The following is a 19,579-nucleotide window of genomic DNA, read 5'->3' on the forward strand; positions in this document are numbered from 1 at the left end:
GTTTTGCATAAAATGCCAGCTGGTCAGAATAAGTCAATAACTTCCATAAAGACACAATCTTGTCATGCTTTATGGTTACCACGGTTACCACTGTACACAGAGCTCGCACATGGGAGACAGATGAAATGACGCATGGTTGCTGTGGTTACTGCTTCACAGCTTCCCTGGGCTCTGAGGTCAAACAGCGCGCGCACATGCACACACTCATATTGGAGTTGTGATGTTCTGGCTGACAGAGGGCGCTGTGGAGCTGCTTAAACACTCTCTGCACTTGCCATAAGTTACATTTGACCTCTGACTGTTATCAATGCTTGACACACAGCCGCTGTCAGGGTTAAATGTTGAAACACTGTGCTGCAGCCTGTCATTATGAAGATGAATGAGGATCAGCTGATTTCACCTCACATTATTATGGAAGTTTTACAGTCTGGAGGAAATAGATGGTGAAAGTTGTTAACCTCACATCCAGAGTGATAGTTGTGATGTAGCAGATGAAAGCCACAATGAGTGAGATTCACTAAACACATAGGTTGGTTTAAAACTCAAATTGGTCCTCACAAAGATAGCAATAAAAGCCCTAAATCTTCATCCAAATATGATTGATTTACATTATGGGAACTTTGTCCTCAAAAGGAAAGGTAAGTCCCAACATGTGACTGTGTAAACAGATTTAAGTCCCCACAATATGAGGAATACCTGCTACATGCACACACACACACACACACACACACACACACCCACACACATCCACAGTTTGCGTGGGTGCTCCCTGCTTAGTTTAACCTTAGCTGCAGTGTTTTATGGTGTACAGATTGTAAAGTTTGTGATATTTGGCTAAATAAATGAAACTGACTTGACTGGACAAGTATAACTGGCCTGCAACCCAGTTTGCAGTTTATGTCTGGCTGAGGTTATAAACAACAGGAAGAAAGTTGCTCACACACACACGCAGAGTGTCAGATCAGCTGATTTGCCTGCCGCAGCCATGGTCAGTTTCCTGCTCTCGCAGATGAAAAGAATGTTTTGTGTTGCTGTCGAGAGACGCAAATCAGACAACTGCAGCTGCTCCACATGGAAATAAGCACACACGCACACACATTTAAGATATTTAGGACATAATGAAGAGATCCTGGTGTGCACAGTGTTGGTGGATTCAGCTTATCAATACAGTTTGATTTACAGTAACAGACCATAAGGGCCTCCTCTGTAAGAAATAGACAGTAAAACCATTATTGTCAGTGCTGGGAACAGTTACACATCACACTTTATATGACTCGCTCTATTTAACAGCAAATAAGCTTACCGACACTTCATTAACAGTCACTTGATACTGACTGAGCTATTTGCTTTTAAGTGGGTTAACAGTTTGAAAATTAACTTTTCAAAGAGCAAATGGTCAATAGACTAGCTGAACATTGATGAGGGTCTGCTTTTTATAGAAATGGACAAAACTCATAAGTACTGAATGAAGGACTTTCTTTTTGTCATTTGTTTAGCTGAGGTTCCTTAGAGGTGAACACACAGTACACATCCTGATTTACATTGTGTGACCAACATTTTGTATGATAACCCTGAGACACCAACTGCCTCAGCCAATGCTGCCGATGACTTCATCTGATGAATGTAAACCTTAACATCCAACATGAAAGTTATTATTCTGATGATGTTAAAATATATCTGCACTTGCAAGTTGTAATATTACCCAAAATTGCACAGAGGAAAATGATAGACAAAGCAACATTTTTGGCAACTTTTGATGTACCCTAGGAGTTGTCTCAACATATTGAATAGATTTTCAACCATAGCTCTCAATGTTGCTTGATGCCTGCATCATTGCCCATAAAATTGCCCATAAAATGTATCACTACTATAAGCTGAACCAACATCAATAACAGAAGGACGTTCATGCGTTGTTAGCTAAAGCTAGATATTTAGCTAGTGCCCTTTAAATATCAAAATGAATCTAATGAGTCTAATACTATTTATATTTATAGTCCACATTAAAAGTTCTCTGTGATGATATCACACATGTTGATTGGCTGAGGTAGTTGCTGAGGGTTATCATAGAAAACATTGATCTCAGGACAACAACCACTTGGTGGAATCATCCTCAAGCTGTCTATGGCACCACTGAGCGAGACTCAGACATTTTGGTCTCATCATTTTAAATTGGTTCACCGGTGTCACGGCTTATTCATAGTTTTAAAATGTATCTATGTTGTCAATGTAAGTGAATTGAAGCAGGTCTGTAGAACCTGATAATGTAATAATTAATTACATCATCGGTGCAGAGATTACTACATTATCGGGAAATGCACTACATTATTGGGAAATGATTACATTATCAGGTTCTACAAGGCCTTTTTTTTAATTATTTTTTAACTTGATTTAGTTACTACCTTTTATGCCACTTTGCTGTACAAGAGAAAAGAAAACATTTCAGCACTCAAAACTTTAGATTTTTTCATTTCAATTTCATTATTTTTTAGTATCCCAGCATTAGCTTAATTTTAATTTTTTCAATATTTCACTCTGCACCCAATTTCAGTGGCTCATCAGTTTCACAACCCACAGAGCCTTTTTCTCATGAAGCAAACATGTCACACACCATCTCATTTCATTATATGAAGCAAATAGACATGTAACTTTGTGCAGACTTCCCCTCAAAAGCATATATGTGAGTCGTGGCTTCAAAAAAAATCATGTTTGATGGTGTTAATCCAGATCCAGACAGAACCAGACACTCCTCAACAAAAGTGACTGGAGTATGACGGGTATTTAATTAACTGTCCTCTGTTCATTAATGAATGAGTCAAACAGTTAATTAACCCTAAACAGTCACTGCTAATTAACGGCACCGGATATCTAAGTTCTGCAGAGTTCTTTTAAAGCGCTCCGGCCTCCTCCCTCTGTCCGCTCCGTCTCCTGTGTGCATGCATGTGTGCGTGCACGACGTGTCTTGTGACTGCTCTGTAAAGTAGGTCTCCTTGTCCTCTGTGAAAGACTGTGAAGACACTGAAGCTCCAAAGTTAAGTGAAAAAACAGTTGCGGCTGAAGTTTTAAGTCCCGATGACAGATGGAACTAAGAGCTGTGATTTCAGCAAGTCCTGTGGTTAACTGAGTTTGTTGTCAAATCAAATGATGATAGTTATCCTCTGGCTCTTTTTTCCTTTTTGTTATGAGAGTGTATTTGTCATGAAAATACCTCTGGAATTACAGGCTGTCAACCAAGCTTGGTAATTTTAGTCACAACTGTGTACAGCGTGCAGTCGTAGATGTAGAGGTGAAGTAGTATGCGTTACATGAGCAGAATACAGTGTGTAAAATGGGACACTGCAGGGAAACGGAGCTTTATCTAGGCTAAATGTGTGTATGTGTGTTGTCTTACCTGCTGCTGCAGTGCTCAATAAGATACACACTCACACACACATACACATACACATACACAGGCCATCGCTCCTTCAAATGCTGAGTGCTGACCTGATTGAGCAGATGTCATTCTTCAATGACCACGTGCAAGTCTAGCATGAAATATGATATCAACAGGAGATAAAGAAATAAACACTGCACTTGAATAAGAGAGAGAGGGAGCAACATATCCTTAGATGACATTTTTTGCTTAAGACGAGATGAGCTTCTGCAAACAATTATCTAATGAGTATCTCGCTTTAAAAATATACAGTGAATGTTCTCAGGATAAGCTTAATACTCCATGCTTAGGAAGATGCTTCTGGATTGAATGCTGCCACAATAACATAAAGCAGAGGGACAGGGTGGTTTGTGTGGTGGTTTAGGAGGTAAAGCTGGTTGTTCTATTTATGGCAGGGTTGGTGGTTCAATCCTACCTTCAACAGGTTTGAGCAGGTGACAAAATGCAAAAATGCTCCCAGTGGCAAGGCCACCATCATTCATGGCAACTAATTCAACTTTTGAAATTGTAGAAAATTGCTAAATAAGTGCACTTCAGTTCAAAAACTTGAATTGGAATGCTGATGACACAACGCCGTTCTCCAGGAGTGTCATTGCTCGAGCCCCAAACGTTGCGTGAGCATTGCATGTCTATTAATAATGGTCAACGTCATATTTGAATAGATCCATTAGAGCACATTTACATTACAGGGTGCTGTGTCCCAATGCCAAAAAGCCATTACTTGAATGGATAGATGAAGACAGCCATGCTACAAAGTGGATTCCTTTTAAAAGGGCTTAAGACACACATTTCCCTCTCGTGCTTCTCTCTCTGAGACACACACACACACATATAAAACCACACACAGTATTGGAACCTGAGTCCTTGCTCTCCACAATGAGAAAGTAACCCTCCACAATAATTAACACTGACTGTTTTTCCCCAGAGAACTGAGGTATGTACGTGAGGGAGGGACAGAAACTCAACTACTGTGTCTGAGAGTATGTGACAGTGTGTGTGTGTGTGTATGTGTGTGTATGTGTGTGTGTTGGCTCCTCCTCCTTGCTCATTTGCTCTCTCCCTCTCTCTATCTCTCCCTCTCTCTCTCTCTCTCGTGTATTTGCTGAATCTCAGCAGTGTGGACTTGAAGCTCTTGGTGTGCACACACTCTCAGCCAGTCTGGTTAACAAGTCGGACGGCCAGTTAGTAATTAGTGTGTTTGTGTGTGTGCAGTATAGAGAGGTGTGTGGGTGTGAGTGTAGGATGTGTGTGCAAGGATGAAGCGAGGCCGGCGTTGCTGTGGATGGATTCTCACCCGCTGCTGCCGCTGCTGCTACACAGGTGGGACAAGAGATGTAGAAAGCCATAGAGTGTGTGTGTGTGTGAGTGAGGCGCTCGGTGTAAAGGTAGGTAGGTGTGTGTGTGTGTGTGTGTGTGTGTGTGTGTGTGTGTGTGTGTGTGTGTGTGTGTGTGTGTGTGTGTGTGTGTGTGTGTGTGTGTGTGTGTGTGTGTGTGTGTGTGTGTGTGTGTGTGTGTGTGTGTGTGTGTGTGTGTGTGTGTGTGTGGGTGGGTGGGTGGGGTGCTCGGTGTAAAGGTGTGTGTGTGTTTTACAAGTTGTGCAAGTTTTATATTATGTGGGTGTGCTGTTGAGGAATTTCTTATTCTCCGCACAACTCAGCCGAGCGAGGTGTGCCTGTGATTACTTACTTACTTATATTGTGTGTGTGTGTGTGTTAGAGAGAAACAGTAACTGATTTAAAAAGGGGCAGATGAGCCAAAGACAAACAGACAGAGAAATTCCTGTTTTTGTTTTTCCATTATTTGTCATGACTACAGTGGATACTGATTTGATATTGAAAATGAATTCAATAGTTCATTCAGTAGAAGTTCTGTCTCCCACACACACACACACACACACACGCACAGAGAGAAAGAGAGGTAAAGTGAGGGTGAGACACACAGAAGAGGAGTGTATCTGTCTTTGTTGGAGAATCAGACGCTGGATTGAGCAATCTATTTTCATGCAATTTAGTCAGCTACTATAAAGTGTGTGTGTGTGTATGTGTATTTCTATGTGGTTATGACGGAGTATTTATCCAACACTTGAATGACTTAAACTGACTAAATACATTATTGTTATCATCTTCTGCATTCCCCCAATCACTCCCCCCACCCCCCCCCCCCCCCCCCCACCCCCCCCCCACACACACACACACACACACACACACACACCACCACCACGCTGTGGTTGTTGAGTTTTCCTTGGGATCATCTGCTGGTTTTTATGACAGTTTCTGTGCCAGGTTACATTCAGACACCAGGTGACAACGACTGCTAACCGCGAAGGTGATGAAAGACTTACAAAAGCCAGCATCGGTCTCCAGGCAAGGAAAGGATTTAAAGGGTTGAAGCGGGTCCAGACTTTGAGTGCAGCTTGGTTTGGTTTCAGGTCAGGTGCGGCGGTACTGTTTATGTTTCTTGTTGTGGTTACAAGTCAACTCTGTAATCAGATCTGTAAATCTATTCAGCTCATTTGACTTGACAGTAACTACCAAGCCTTTTTATTTTTGGTAAGAAACTTTAAAGTCGCCTTCCACTCAAAAATATGTTGTTGTTCTCGTTCCTACAGCTGGATGTTTGAGTTGAACTGTGCAGAATGATGTATGTGCAGAGTTTGACACATGAAGGCTGTTTTCACATTCATCTGATGAAAGTTGAACGTTTTTTCTGAGCTCATTGAAAATACAGATTTAAAGGGCAGGACTGCAAGAATGATGTGTGGCATCACAACTAGTTTTAAGGGCAATCCTGGTCCAATATTCAACTTAAACAAGTGTTTCATATACATCAGAAAACATGTCTGGTGGGGATCTTTAAAGTAAACTCAGTGCTGTATGGAAACAAAGGATTAGGGATTTAGAAATTTCTTTTTGAACTTGAGCTGTTTAGTTCATTTAAGTGCAGGTGTGTGATTTGTTTGTTTTAATAGGCATGTCCATATTTGGTTAGAGCAAATAACTGAGGGGTGCCTTTTTAGAGAGATTATACTCACCATAAAAAATCACAGCATTGTCTTAACTTATTACAGCCGATGTTTTCCTGAGAAGTGAGTTCTTGTAATCAGATGAATAACTTTCTGCTGTCTGACTTTGATACCACTGACTGAGGTATGGAGTCTAAACATTCCTGTCATTTTTGGAACATTTAAAAAGCACTGACGTTTTTATTAAGCTTGAGGACTTGTATAAGTTTATAGAAAAATAGCTCTTGACTTGGATTTGAAAAACAATATGTCAGAGGCTTGAGTCAGTTAAATGAAACTTGGAAACTTGCGTGAAAAGTGTTATAATACCACTGGTGCTGCTTTAACAGTCCAATACATGTTTTTTAATAAAGATGTTATACAGACATTTTTATCAGTAGTCTCCTTCAGCCAGATGCCTGTCCATCATGGAGGAACAGTGGGAATTTGGTTCAGGCAGGCAACCACAATCAATAGTTTATGTTGCATCTGCAGAGTCCATAAAAGTCCTTACATGCACATCTTGTAATGGATTATCCTCCCTCTGTCTGCTGGAGACATTTATCCCAGTTTGCTTTGATTCTCAGGAAGACTGAAGGAAGACAATGAACTTTGGTTTGGCCAAAGAACTGAGACTCAGTTGATTCTCAGTAACACCAAGCTGAAAAGCATCAAAAGTGGTCAGAACAGGGTGTTTTTTAACATTTTTGCATCTTTTCTCATTCAGTGACTGCACTTCTTTGAATAGAAAACATGCACATGTGTAATCCATAACTCTCTTTTTCCATGCGTATTGTGTTGCAGATTGTAAAAAGGTATAACTTTTAAAAAACGTGTTTATTACAATAATGTACTAAAAGACTTGGCAGATTAATTCACTCTTGAGTGTTTTTCTATTTCAATTTTAGATAAGACATTGAATAAAAATGAGCTTAAATCAAACCTCAGTTAACATACTGCCAGCATTTCATTGTGTTGACCAGCTCTTTGGCATCTCTCCAGTTAACACAGCTCTGACAGTTATGGTATTATTATTTTAAAGGTCCAGGTCTCCCTGCACCTTCAAGAGCACGTGTATGGTGTGTATTAGCAGGCTGGCTAGCAGCTATGATTCGCTAAAGGTTAACTCTGCTCTGTGTGTGGAAAGACATCAGACTTTGGCCTCATTCAGAGCCATTGAACTTCATGTTAGAGTGACTGTACAGACAGTAGAATAGAGAGCATGTAGTTGAAGTGGTTACACTGGTTTCAGACTGGTGCTGTTCAAACTTGTTGCCAAAACGAATCCGTGAGGATTCAGTTCTAACTAGACAGCTGTGAGTCCAGGTGTGGACACATCCAAAGGACTCTGAGGGGAAAGTGATATCTAATAACTTGGGTGACATTCTAAGGTCATCAGGGTCACATGTGATGGATCTTGGCCAACATTTCTTTCATAATCCTAAATTGTTCACCTGCCATTAAACACTGTGTGAAGCAACACGCCCACTAAGACTAAAGGCCTGCACATGCTGGAACACAGTATCATTTAATCTGCATTTTATAAGCTCTGATAGTGTTTTATCAGATGAAAGGAACCCATGAGAGCGTTTGAGGAAGCAGGTTACTGATATCTATCAAATGAATGTCTTTATGCAAGGCAGTGAAATAAAAGCATATATGTTCCAAGTTTTAGTTCTGATTCAGTTCTCTTTTCATATGTCAAACACACATCAACAAAATCATTTGTAAGATCTTTATGGCAAATCCTGTGACCTTCTAGAAAACATGAGAATATTTGTGATGACTCTTCTTGAACTTGTCTTGTTGAGCCTATTTGTCTTAGTAGCCAGTAGAGCAATAGGTGGTGTGTATGTTTGGATCTCAGTGTTTCTCAGTTTATCTTAATTTTATTAATTTCTCACTCATCATCCTCCTAATCTAACAATCAGACAGCAGTCCTCTTCTGCTCCATAACTCAATACAGCTTTAATCACTGTATTCAATAAGCTACCCCAACTTGATCCAATCAGATTTCAAGGATTTGATTTGTGTGCTTACAGTATTTAAACTCTGTTTGCCAGGAAATGCATCACATTATAAATCTAAAGATGAACGTCTGTATCGCTTTGACTGTGAAGCATGTGGAGGACATGTCACGTAGCGTTTGACATCACTGGTCAGAACTGTAGCTCAGCTGGTTGGACAGGTTTCTGTGCTCGCTCTGTGTGTGTGCTGCAGCATGATTCAGCACGTTTGTGAACCGCACGATTACCATCTTCTTTTTGTTTCTGGCCCAGAACTCTCGAGACTTGACTGTGTTCAGTCTCTTTGATATGAGGAAGAGTTGTAGTTGTTGTTGTTGTTGTTGTTTTTCCTGACAAACAAACAAACAAACAAACAAACAAACACACACACACACACACACACACCAGCACCAGCAGAGATAATGGACAGAGACAGCAATTAGCAAAGTCTTTACTCCACTGCTTCATCAGTAGTGATGCAGGGTTCAGTCCTGCAGTTCAGTTTTAAACAAATATTAAAGATCTCTTTTAACTGGGATGTCAGGTCACTGAGTGTCGGCAGTATTAGCAACAGTTTTGATGACCCTAACAACTAGACTGAAGGAAGGTGGTTTAGTCACTTTGTGTGACATACTGTTTGTAGAAAGGAAAGTACCTGCTATTTTATTTACAACAGTTTGAAAACAAGCATGGTTTCCATAGAATAATGAAGTAAAGATGGAATGAATGACCCTGAGTGATGGATCAAACCCAGCTTAGTATTTCACTTCTTCCTCATATACAGTGAGCCAGCAAACATAAGGCAAATAGTTGTCCTGATATACACTGTGATGTTGAAATAAGATAAGCTTTTTTTAGTCAGTTTCAGTTCTGTTCCCCTTTAGAAAAGAGGAAGTGGTATTGATTTCTACATATATAAAATGTTTTATTCATGACACTAGTGGTTTCTCAATATTCTTGTATCTCTGTAAGCTCTCCCGGTTTCCATTGAGAAGTGTGTCCATGAATATTTCTGGTAATGTCTTCCAGCTCCCCTGAGGAGGAGTGTTTTCTGGCCTTTAGTCACAAAGTGTCTTCTTCTTATCACAAGGACTCTCTTAAATGAACTAAGAGCTTTTCTCTTCTAACAACGCTGAAATGGAGAGAGCAAACAGGGTCAGCTTTGTTGCGATGGATGACGTGTTTCATGAATGAGCTCGTGCCCACAGCGATCGATTTTCAGGGTTACCAAGTCTGTGTTGTTGAATTCATCATATATGTATAACAGTGTGACCTAGAAATACTGTTAAAATAAATATTTAAAATATGTGACTAATATTTCTGTCATTTAAAAGAAAAAGCCATCATTTCGAGCTTAAATGTAAAAAAAAAAAAAAAACATAACTGGTGAAGAGCCGCAGCCTGATACACTGGAGGATAATCATGAGTTCAGTCTGGTTACTTGGTGAAAACTTTATTGGTAGATTATTATTGGTAGATAAATATAGTGGATATGAAGTGGCAAACAATGTGGCATTTGAACTTACATAACAAGCTCTACTATCATGATATTGTGTCCTGATTATTAGGTGAGCTAGCAACAAGCAGACACACTACAGACCTATTATAATTCAGTCAGAGCTGGTTTGAGTGTTAAACAGTTTATGCATTGTACTGTAATCACTTAACCAAGTCACACTTTTTTTTTTGGTAGTAATTTTTTAGGGATTTTCCCTAAATGGCACCTTAAGATACACCTCTGGTTCTGGTTGAGTTTGGAAGTATAGTATGCTGTTGATTGATACTAGTGACACTACTTTGAAGGTGGAGAATTCTTGCAAAATGTGACAAATTATCCCAAGTGTACAGTTGCTGGTTATGACATGTTCATTCACAACTGAAAAAAGGGAGGACTTCCATTACCTATAGTTCTACTGCTACTGTTGATCCAACGTTTCCTAGGAGTGGTCATGACTCAGTTTAGGACTGAATCAAACCTATTATGATGGAGTGCAGACAGATTGTGTGAGAGGAAGATGAGACACTATAGGAACACATTTCATTGAGACAGAAGAAAGCTTATGAAGTCAGGCTTACTGTTGTAACAGCCCCTTAGAAAAAACCTACTTATTATTATGTGGTCTAGTAATTTTACTATTGTGTGAAGACTCAACTAAAGCTCTTTTTATGTGTATACGTAGCTTCCTTTGACTGGAGACCAAAGTGTTTGAGAGTGTCTATCTCAATTATTAATTACCATAACATTATAGTTCTCCATTTTTTTTATAATGAGGAACTTATTAAACCTATGAACTTCACTGGAAACACATCATTTATTAGCAAAGAGGAAAGTTCAACAGTTCTCAGTTGCAAAAGGTTTCAGGAAATTATTCATATGAAATCTACAGGGTTTTTTTTCTAATACTATTAACTTATGCTTGTGCACTGAGACAATTCCAGTGTTTTCTTTGAGTAAATAGTTAGATGTGTTTTATTTTCTTATTGCAGAAAGTATCAAACCTGAAAGCAACACATTCATTTCACTCCACTGAAAGACGTTTACACATTTAAACGGTGGATAGACACGTGATGCACTGTCCTATCATTAGCACATTACTGTGATAATTAGTCTGTATTGTTTAGATGTTTACCTACTGTAGTCGTGTGTGTAAAATATGTCAGGCATAGAGAGAGTGAATGGGAGAGAGAGAGAGGTATGAGAGGAATGTCATCTTCCCAGATTACTGTCTCTTCCTGTCATTGACAAAACAGCATGATGGGCGGAGAGCAGGCGGGCAGTGGAAGAGACAGCTACTAAGTACTGCTAATACGCTTCACAACCTGTACTTATAAATACTACTTCTTTTATCCTCCACCAGCCACCTTTACATCCTCCTTGTATGGCATTTTGCAGCTTTCCGGCTCTGCATTAAAAGGAAATCCCTGATTTTACGATCAAAATACCATCCAATCCATCCTGTGAACAGTGATATTACCGTTAGCTTCCTTATTGGACTGTTTAGAAACTTTCCTGGAATTATACATCATGTAACAGCCTTGATGGAGTTCCCACATATGCTGAGTACTGGGTTTAGGTCAGGTGATTGTGGACGCCAGGTCATCTGATGCAGCACTCCATCACTCTGCCTCTTGGTCAAGTAGCCCTTACAGAACTTGTACGAGTGTTTTTGGTCATTATCCTCTTGAAAAACTAATGATTGTCCTACTAAGCACAAACCAGATGTGATGGTGTGTCCTAGAAGAATGTTGTGGTACCCACGCTGGTTAAGTGTGCTTTGAATTCTGAATAAATCGCCTCAGTAGTGGTTTCTTTGCAGGAATTGGACCATGAAGGCCTGAGTCATGCAATCTCTTCTAAACAGTTGATGTTGAGATGTTTCTGCTACTCGAACTCCGAGAAGCATTGATGTGGGCTCTAATATGAGGTGCAGTTGATTGGCGAGTTCTGAGGCCGGTCACTGTAATCCCTTCTGTGACCATCAAAGGACATACTCAAAGTCCCTTAAAGATGCTCTGTCACACTTCTACTCCAGCCTAATTAATAACAACCCTGGCAACTATAAGCATATTTTTTCCACCATAAATCATCTCCTGAAGCGACAACCTGAAAACCTTAATCCCTAAGCCAGTTGGGGCTACAGATGAGTGACGTAACAGCTCATCAGCTTCTTTTACAGAGCCAAGGTCAACAACATCCTCCCTCTGATGTCCAGCTATTCTTATTTACCTCCTCCTGTCATTGACCCTCTGTCTGGAAGCTTGCCGTCTCTCTAACCCTAACCCTAACCCTAGACCCCATTCCCACAGTTCTGCTCAAATCATACATTCTCATTATCATCCCCTTACAGTCATCTGCCCCCTCCTCAAGAAGCCCACCCTAAACCCAGAAGGTCCTGCAGGCTATGGACCTATCGCCAACCTAATTTCTAGTCAGGTTTTCTTTCAGCACACAGCACTGAAACAGCTTTGCTCAGGGCTGTGACTGCCACTTCTACTCTGATCCACAGTGTCAAATGCAGCGTGCTGGTCAAGAAGAATCACTATCCTCCTAGAATGCCTCTACACAACCATTGGACTAGTACACTCTATGCTTAAGTGGTTTCAGTCCTACCTTTCCCACAGGACTAAGTATGTCTCACTGGGAGGATCCAAGTCCAGATCCCTCCCTGTCAACTGTGGTGTTGTGCAAAGATCAGTTCTCAGCCCCATGCTGTTTACCCTCTACATGCTCCACCTTCAATGTGTCATCAGCAGACATGGGATGTCTTTTCATTACTATGCTGATGATGCCCAGTCTATGGTAAAACAATAGAAAAGCCCTTTAATAAGTGGGCAACTGGTACTGATGACTGGTACTGTGTTTATATAATATACGTATCAGATATAAAACATCAACAATCATAAAAATCACATGTATGCAATTACATTATAAATATGTTGGAGTGACTTTTTTAACCAATTAGATTTTTTTCCCTGACTGGCTGTTCTTATTTTCTGTAAACTCCAGTAAACATTTAGCAATTTTTCAGTGTTTTTTGTGGGGACAGTCAGTAAAAATACCAACTCATGATCTTTTTTGGGGATTATATTTTGGGCTAAATGTCCTACTTGAGAGAAGAGTGCCATGTGTAGACAATAAGCTGTTGACATTGTCTGACCACATAGACAATTTTGCTCAGTGGTTCGGGCAGACACACACCAGATCTCAACATTTTTGCCAAATTAGACAAAACGTATTCAAAGTCAGGTATTCAAAGAGGTGTGTGTGTGTGTGTGTGTGTGTGTGTGTGTGTGTGTGTGTGTGTGTGTGTGTGTGTGTGTGTGTGTGTGTGTGTGTGTGTGTGTGTGTGTGTGTGTGTGTGTGTGTGTGTGTGTGTGTGTGTGTGTGTGTGTGTGTGTGTGTGTGTGTGTGTGTGTGTGTGTGTGTGTGTGTAGCTTTGTGGATCTGAGTTTCAGTCCTCTCATCAATAGAGCCATTCATAGACAAAATGTGTGTGTGTAGTGTAATTACAGAATGAAACCGTGTGAGAAAGAGAGGCAGAAACCCTCTTCTATTAAATTCACGCTTCTTTTTTAGTGTCTACAGACTGGATGTCAGATCTGTGTGTTCATGTCCGTGCATTTTTGTCACCTATTTTGGACTTTGTCAGGAACAGTAGTGTTTATGGTGACAAAGTCTGATCGTAATGACGCAAAGCGTAATTTCTGAGGACCTGGTTAAGGTTAGAGGTAAGGTGTGTACGGTTAGGTCATAGCAATGTCCTTACAAGGATAGCTGCGCAAAAGTGCACAATCACATATGTGTTTGTGTGTGTGTGTGTGTGTGTGTGTGTGTAATTTAAAGATAGTGAGTGATGGGGATTTTAACAGTAGACAGTCTGTCTTTCTGTCATATACAGAACAAAAGCTTCCTTGTTTGGGTTCACCTGACTTTGGCCGTCTGTGTGACGCTGCTGTGGAGTATGCTCACTCTTCACTGTTATACAGAGAAGTAATGCTGCAGTACTCACCCTTTTAATACTTACTAATTAAATGAAAATCATTCACGTAACTTAATTAACATTACAAGTCCAGTTGGAACCTCAGTTAATGAAGACTAATTTTATTTCTGTTCCAAACGTTTTGTTGAGGGAGACTTGTGTTGCAATAAAAGATGGAGGATGAAATACAAACCAGAGAGTCTGGTTTAAAGATTGAAATGAAAAGCCACCCTTTACGGATGTTACTGCTGTGAGGGATCAAACTACATGATTCCCCAATAATGGCATGATCTGTTAGACCAGGATCACGAACAAATGTGAGATCAAGATGATCTGGCATTTTTGTCCTGATGCCATCTGATTGCATGATGATGATCTAATATGTCTAAATACTTTGTCTCAAAAACTGGAATGTCTGAGTGTTTTGTCACCTTTGTTCCCTCCTTCCACTTTTCATTCTTTCTCCATGCCTCAGATCACAACTGTGGAATGTCATTTCTGGAGATAATAATGGTGGATTGTTCGGGTTGCCTGATGGCAAAATATTGTGCAATGTAGTGATAGGCAAATAGCAGCCCATGGGCCAAATCCAGCCCTCTATTAAAAATATTTGGCCCTTGAGTTTTGACTTTTATAGTTTACGTCACAACTTTTATAGAATTTTAGACCTTATCACATCTAATTCTGCCCCTAAGCTATGAGAGGCATTAAAACCGTGGTTGTCCTCTGCTGTTTGAACAGTACATGGTGTCTCATTAACCTTCCAGAAATGACATTTCAATATATGAATTATTACACTGTTTTATTCCCTCAGCCATATTTGTTCTTCACAAACAAAATAACAGAAATGGTGTATTGATGCCATACTTTCACTCAATATAAATGAACACTAAATGGAGCAGGCCACTGTTTGTTTGTGGATATCAAATAAAGTGTGTCTCCAGTCTCAAAGGGAAACACAGAACATATATTCCATCATGAGTCATTATTAGTCAAATTAGTATTAAAATAAGCTGTAACTCTGTCAGCCCTCACTCACAAATGGGACATCTGCCCTCAGACACAATCCTAAACACTGTTATTAATCAGGTGTATTCCTCAATGAATTAAAATAATCACACAAAACATATATGCCTACATGTCCACTGTGTAGTTTAACCTCCCCCAATAAAAAATCATGAAAAAATAGGCCCATGATTGAACATGGACATCTTAGTTTATTTTGAGTCAGTCATGTACACAGTATCTTGCTGCCATAAATACTCATTAAAGCGCCAAATGTGTACTAACCTCCAGCTGAAAATAGTTTTTAAAAGATTTAGTAAATATAAGCAATAATCCAACCCTAACCCAAAGTAGAGAGATCAGAAAGCATTAAAAGATGGACTAGGTTGCTGCTGGCATTGATCATTTAATGGGATTTGTTGACAAGAATAAAAATACAGAATATCTTTAATATCTTTTTAGCCACTAGTTTTGTGTCTTAAAATCATCTTCCATTGTTCTGAGCATGAAGTCTGATTCACTGTCTGACTGCAAGTATGTGACTGCAAAATGAGAAAAATCCTTTTGACATAATGAAGGAGATTAAATGAAATGCTTCAAATAGTGGCTGTATGGAAGGTAGTAACTGAAACTAAAGGCATGCTTTTGAAAAAGGGCATCAATAATATGCATGTTGTGCAATTAATGAGTTAAACTATGTGTGGTGTTTAGTTTGTGGTTGTAGTGGTGACTGTTCAGCAGCTGACAGCAGCACACTGCACTGTGGTTCTGCAGCATCCCTTTTCTTTGGAAGAGGAAAGGTCAAAGAAATTACGTCTTCTCAGTCAGTTCTGTGTGTGTGTGTGTGTGTGTGTGTGTGTATGTGTGTATGTGTGTGTATGTGTGTGTCTGTGTGTGTCTCTGTGCGCGCATTTGTGCTCCAGTCCTTTTAATGAGTTGAGCTGTCAAGACCACTCAAGGACTAACATTGGTGCTGCTGAAAGCACACATACACACACACACACATACACACGCACACACAGGTGAACAGATGACCTATGACATGTTTCCAGCTCTCAGGAACACATGACTGGATTTGCTCAATAGCACTTAAGGGAGAAACTCTAAAACACTGGAACAAAGTGAGAGAGAGATTTTAGAGAAATAACTTGTGTGTTCACTCAGCTGGTGACTGAGCTAATAGAGCTGACTGTAGTCTGTCTCTCTGGGTCTGCAATACATGTTCAGCTCAGACCAATGTTATTATAGTTAACTAAAACTAAAATTAAAACTAATAGTGAAAAAATAATTTAGTTAACTGAAATAAAAATAAAAATGAAACTAAAATGAAACAATGCAAAACTAAGCTTTTAACTGTCCTGCTCAGTTTGACTTCTTCGAATACCTGGAAAGCTAAAACTAAATAAAAACTAAACTAAAACTACTCAAGCGCTTGTTAAATTAATGAAAAATAAACTGAAATTTTAAAAAAACAAAGTGAAAAACTAAGTAAAAATGAAAACTAATGAAAATGTAAGAACAGTATTAACCCTGGCTCAGACACAGTCCTACATCGACCTCTGCTCAAAAGACTTGTTCCCTCATTTTCATTTTATCAATAGCTGACTGTTGAGCTTTTTAGTCACACTGTATCAGACAGATGAAGTGATAAACAGGCTTTTGGAAACCACGTGACTTACTGCTACAACTCATGTTTCCTACAGCAGAGTTTGTTGTGTTGAAGTGACAGAGTCCAGGTAGAAAGTGAAAAAACTACAACACGTTGGTCAATTAAAAGTGTTTGGATGTCAGTTTTCAATGTGTCAAATACAGGCACAGCTGTAATCAATCAAAACAACACAAAACTGCTGATACCTCCATATAACATACACAGTACCTAAAATAAAAACTAAGTCATTTAAGGCGGGGCCCACCTGCCCCTCCTGCTCACCACTCAACATTGTTTCACTCCTAATCGAAAGTCACTCAAGTTCAAGTGGCTTAACAAGCGCAAAGGAATTCTATGTCATTTAAAAAAGAAAAGACAAATAAATGAGTGTGTGTATATTTGCACTTAATAATAATTAAATAAAATACTATAAAAACTATCATATACTATATACAATGCCAGATGTACTGGATTAAACACATTACTGGGCCTGTACAGTTATTCTGTTGCAATAGAGGTAAAATGTCAAACTTTATCTATATAGCACCTTTCATACAGGCTAGCGTAATTCAAAGTGCTTTAAAATTAGTTGATTGACAAGCTGATAATAAGACAGAACAAGTGACAACATTTAAAAAAGGAATAAAAATCAAAAATGTTATGTAGATATATAAAATAGTACTACGTCTGCTCTGTCATTTTTTCTGTTAAGTGTATATATCATGAGTTTGTGTCTCATGAGAGAAACAGAGTGGTGGGAACAGAGTTCTCCTCAGTAGCTGACTTTTGAACAGAGTGTTAAATCTTGGCTGTACTGCTGACAACGTCTGATAACAACCTCCCCCAAAAAAACCAAGTGCCACTAGTACAGACTCATCAGGCCACAGTGTAGCACATGTATGTGGAGGAGGTGATTTTAGGAAACTGTCTGAGTCACTGACAGTTAAAAATATCTTGTTTGCATGATATGGTTTGGTTTTAACCAAAGCAGCAGTTGTGTGGTTGGGGTTTGAATAATAAGAAACAAGTTTCATGGAAATAGATAAATGACATGAGATCATAATTAGATTTATTTATTAAAAATAATGTCCCTCCATTAATCGGCTGGCCTGATAAATGGGATGATATTAGCTTGCACAGTTCTAATAATCACTTAATTGAAAAGATCCTTATAAAACGTTTATCAGCCAGTCAAATATCAATATTGGTGTTGGCCTAAAAAATACAGAATTTATTTTAACTATAGCTTAAAGAGTTTTTTTTTTTAATAAAGTAAATTAAGGAAACATTTAAAAAGAGTGTTGCTGAAAGGGAACATTAACACTCACAAACCGACCCAAGTACTGCTCCTTGTTGCAGTGTAGAGCACATTGCTGGAGCTGCTGAGCTTTCACCTGCTGTTATTTACAATGCTTGTGAATTAGGAAGTGAAAGGGCTTTTATTGTTGATCTTGTGGGAAACTGAGAGAAATAACTGGATATTAGAAGGGAGTTGTGTACAAGTAGGAGATATTCAGATAAAGAGCAGAACAAGGCTGAGTGAGAGAAAGGGAGGTAAACAAAATAATGAAAGAAAGCTCATAGTACAACAGAACTCCTCAGGAGATCCCATTGACCTATGACCTTTATAATTTCCTCCCTAAAACACACACGTACAGCCAAGCCCACCAAAGCCGCAGCCCATAGCTCCCAGCTGTGTGAGAGTGCAGCTGATCCACCACACTCCTGACACATGACTACAGTTTCATACACACGCACACGCACACACACACACACACAGAATGAGTTCATAGCTACAGAACAAAGCTGAGTGTTTGGTTGTTTCACAGCGATGTTGCTTTCTGTTTATCTGAATGACAAACTGGTCCAAACAGTGTACACTTTGCGACATCACACTCTGAAATTCGAAATATGTGATGTAATCTCAGTTTAATGGTTGACATGACATCTGTTAGATAATTTATTTCCTGATTCCTCGTCATCTTAGGACACAATTAAAAGCGTCTCACTTTGTTTAAACAGTCAAATTTAAAAAGCAGCCTGTCCTCTCAACATGTGCACATGTGTGTGAATTGACAGCGTTATTAGACGAGGCACGTGTGGTATGAGAGCAGCTGCTAAACACACACTCATCTGGATCTCATAGTGCCATTTGTTACTTGTGATGCTTTTGTGCCTGAACACAATGAACAAAAACATAAGAGTCTGAATGGGAAACAATACAAATGACATTACAGATGTTTGTATGACATTTATGGTTTTAAATCTAATTATATTCTGACTATTAAGACTGAAGTTCCTCCTGCTTTCGGATTTATTGAAACTACCGACGGGCTGAAACCCTGATTGATTGCAGTAATGTGATTGATGATCCACGATGTCTGGAGTGTGTGAACTAAATGTTCCTGTCGGCTGATTTAATGTAACTGTAAATGTCAAACGGTTAGTCTACCGAGACCAACTTCTGTTTGACTCGCAACCAGGAAACAAGTGGAACAGAATGACACAAAGCTTAAAGGTGCCAGACTAAATAAGGTTCCTTTTAATGTATCTGCAAAACACCATGAAGAACGTCTGACTGAACCTTGTGAAAACAGTAGAAAAAATAACAAAAGTGTAGTTTTATTTTTAAAAAACACAAAACTTGAAACACTGTGTAAGCAGAGTAAATAAACTCAAGATTGGATCTTACTAAAAAGTCAACTTCTCTGATTCCTTTCAGAAAACTATCCTGTCAGTGGCTCCGATGGGAAGACAGAGTCAGTGGCCAACCTTCAGCCACAGCCTTCCCTCAGCTCGCTGCCGTCTAGCTCGCCCGGTCCCAAACGCTCCGGAAACACTCTGAGGAAATGGCTGACCAGTCCGGTCCGCCGCCTCAGCCACGGCAGCTCTGTGAAGAAACTCCCCAATAACAAACAGAAGAAGACGGGTAAGACAGAAATAGACGATGCAACAATTAACAAAACCCCAGACTGACAGGTTAGAGTTGTACTCAAACCGCAGGTCGAG

At 39.5% G+C, this 19,579-nt stretch overlaps 1 protein-coding gene across 1 annotated transcript in view; it reads left to right on the top strand.

Annotated features, from left to right (window-relative positions):
- The window catches only part of LOC133992960 (kalirin-like), a 139,287-nt gene that overhangs the window by 95,783 nt on the left and 23,925 nt on the right, over positions 1-19,579 (top strand). Inside the window, 1 exon segment of the mRNA XM_062431769.1 lies at positions 19,293-19,499. Coding sequence (XP_062287753.1) covers positions 19,293-19,499 — 207 coding nt within the window.

The sequence above is a fragment of the Scomber scombrus genome, chromosome 13, assembly GCF_963691925.1.
Source record: "Scomber scombrus chromosome 13, fScoSco1.1, whole genome shotgun sequence".
NCBI lineage: Eukaryota > Metazoa > Chordata > Actinopteri > Scombriformes > Scombridae > Scomber > Scomber scombrus.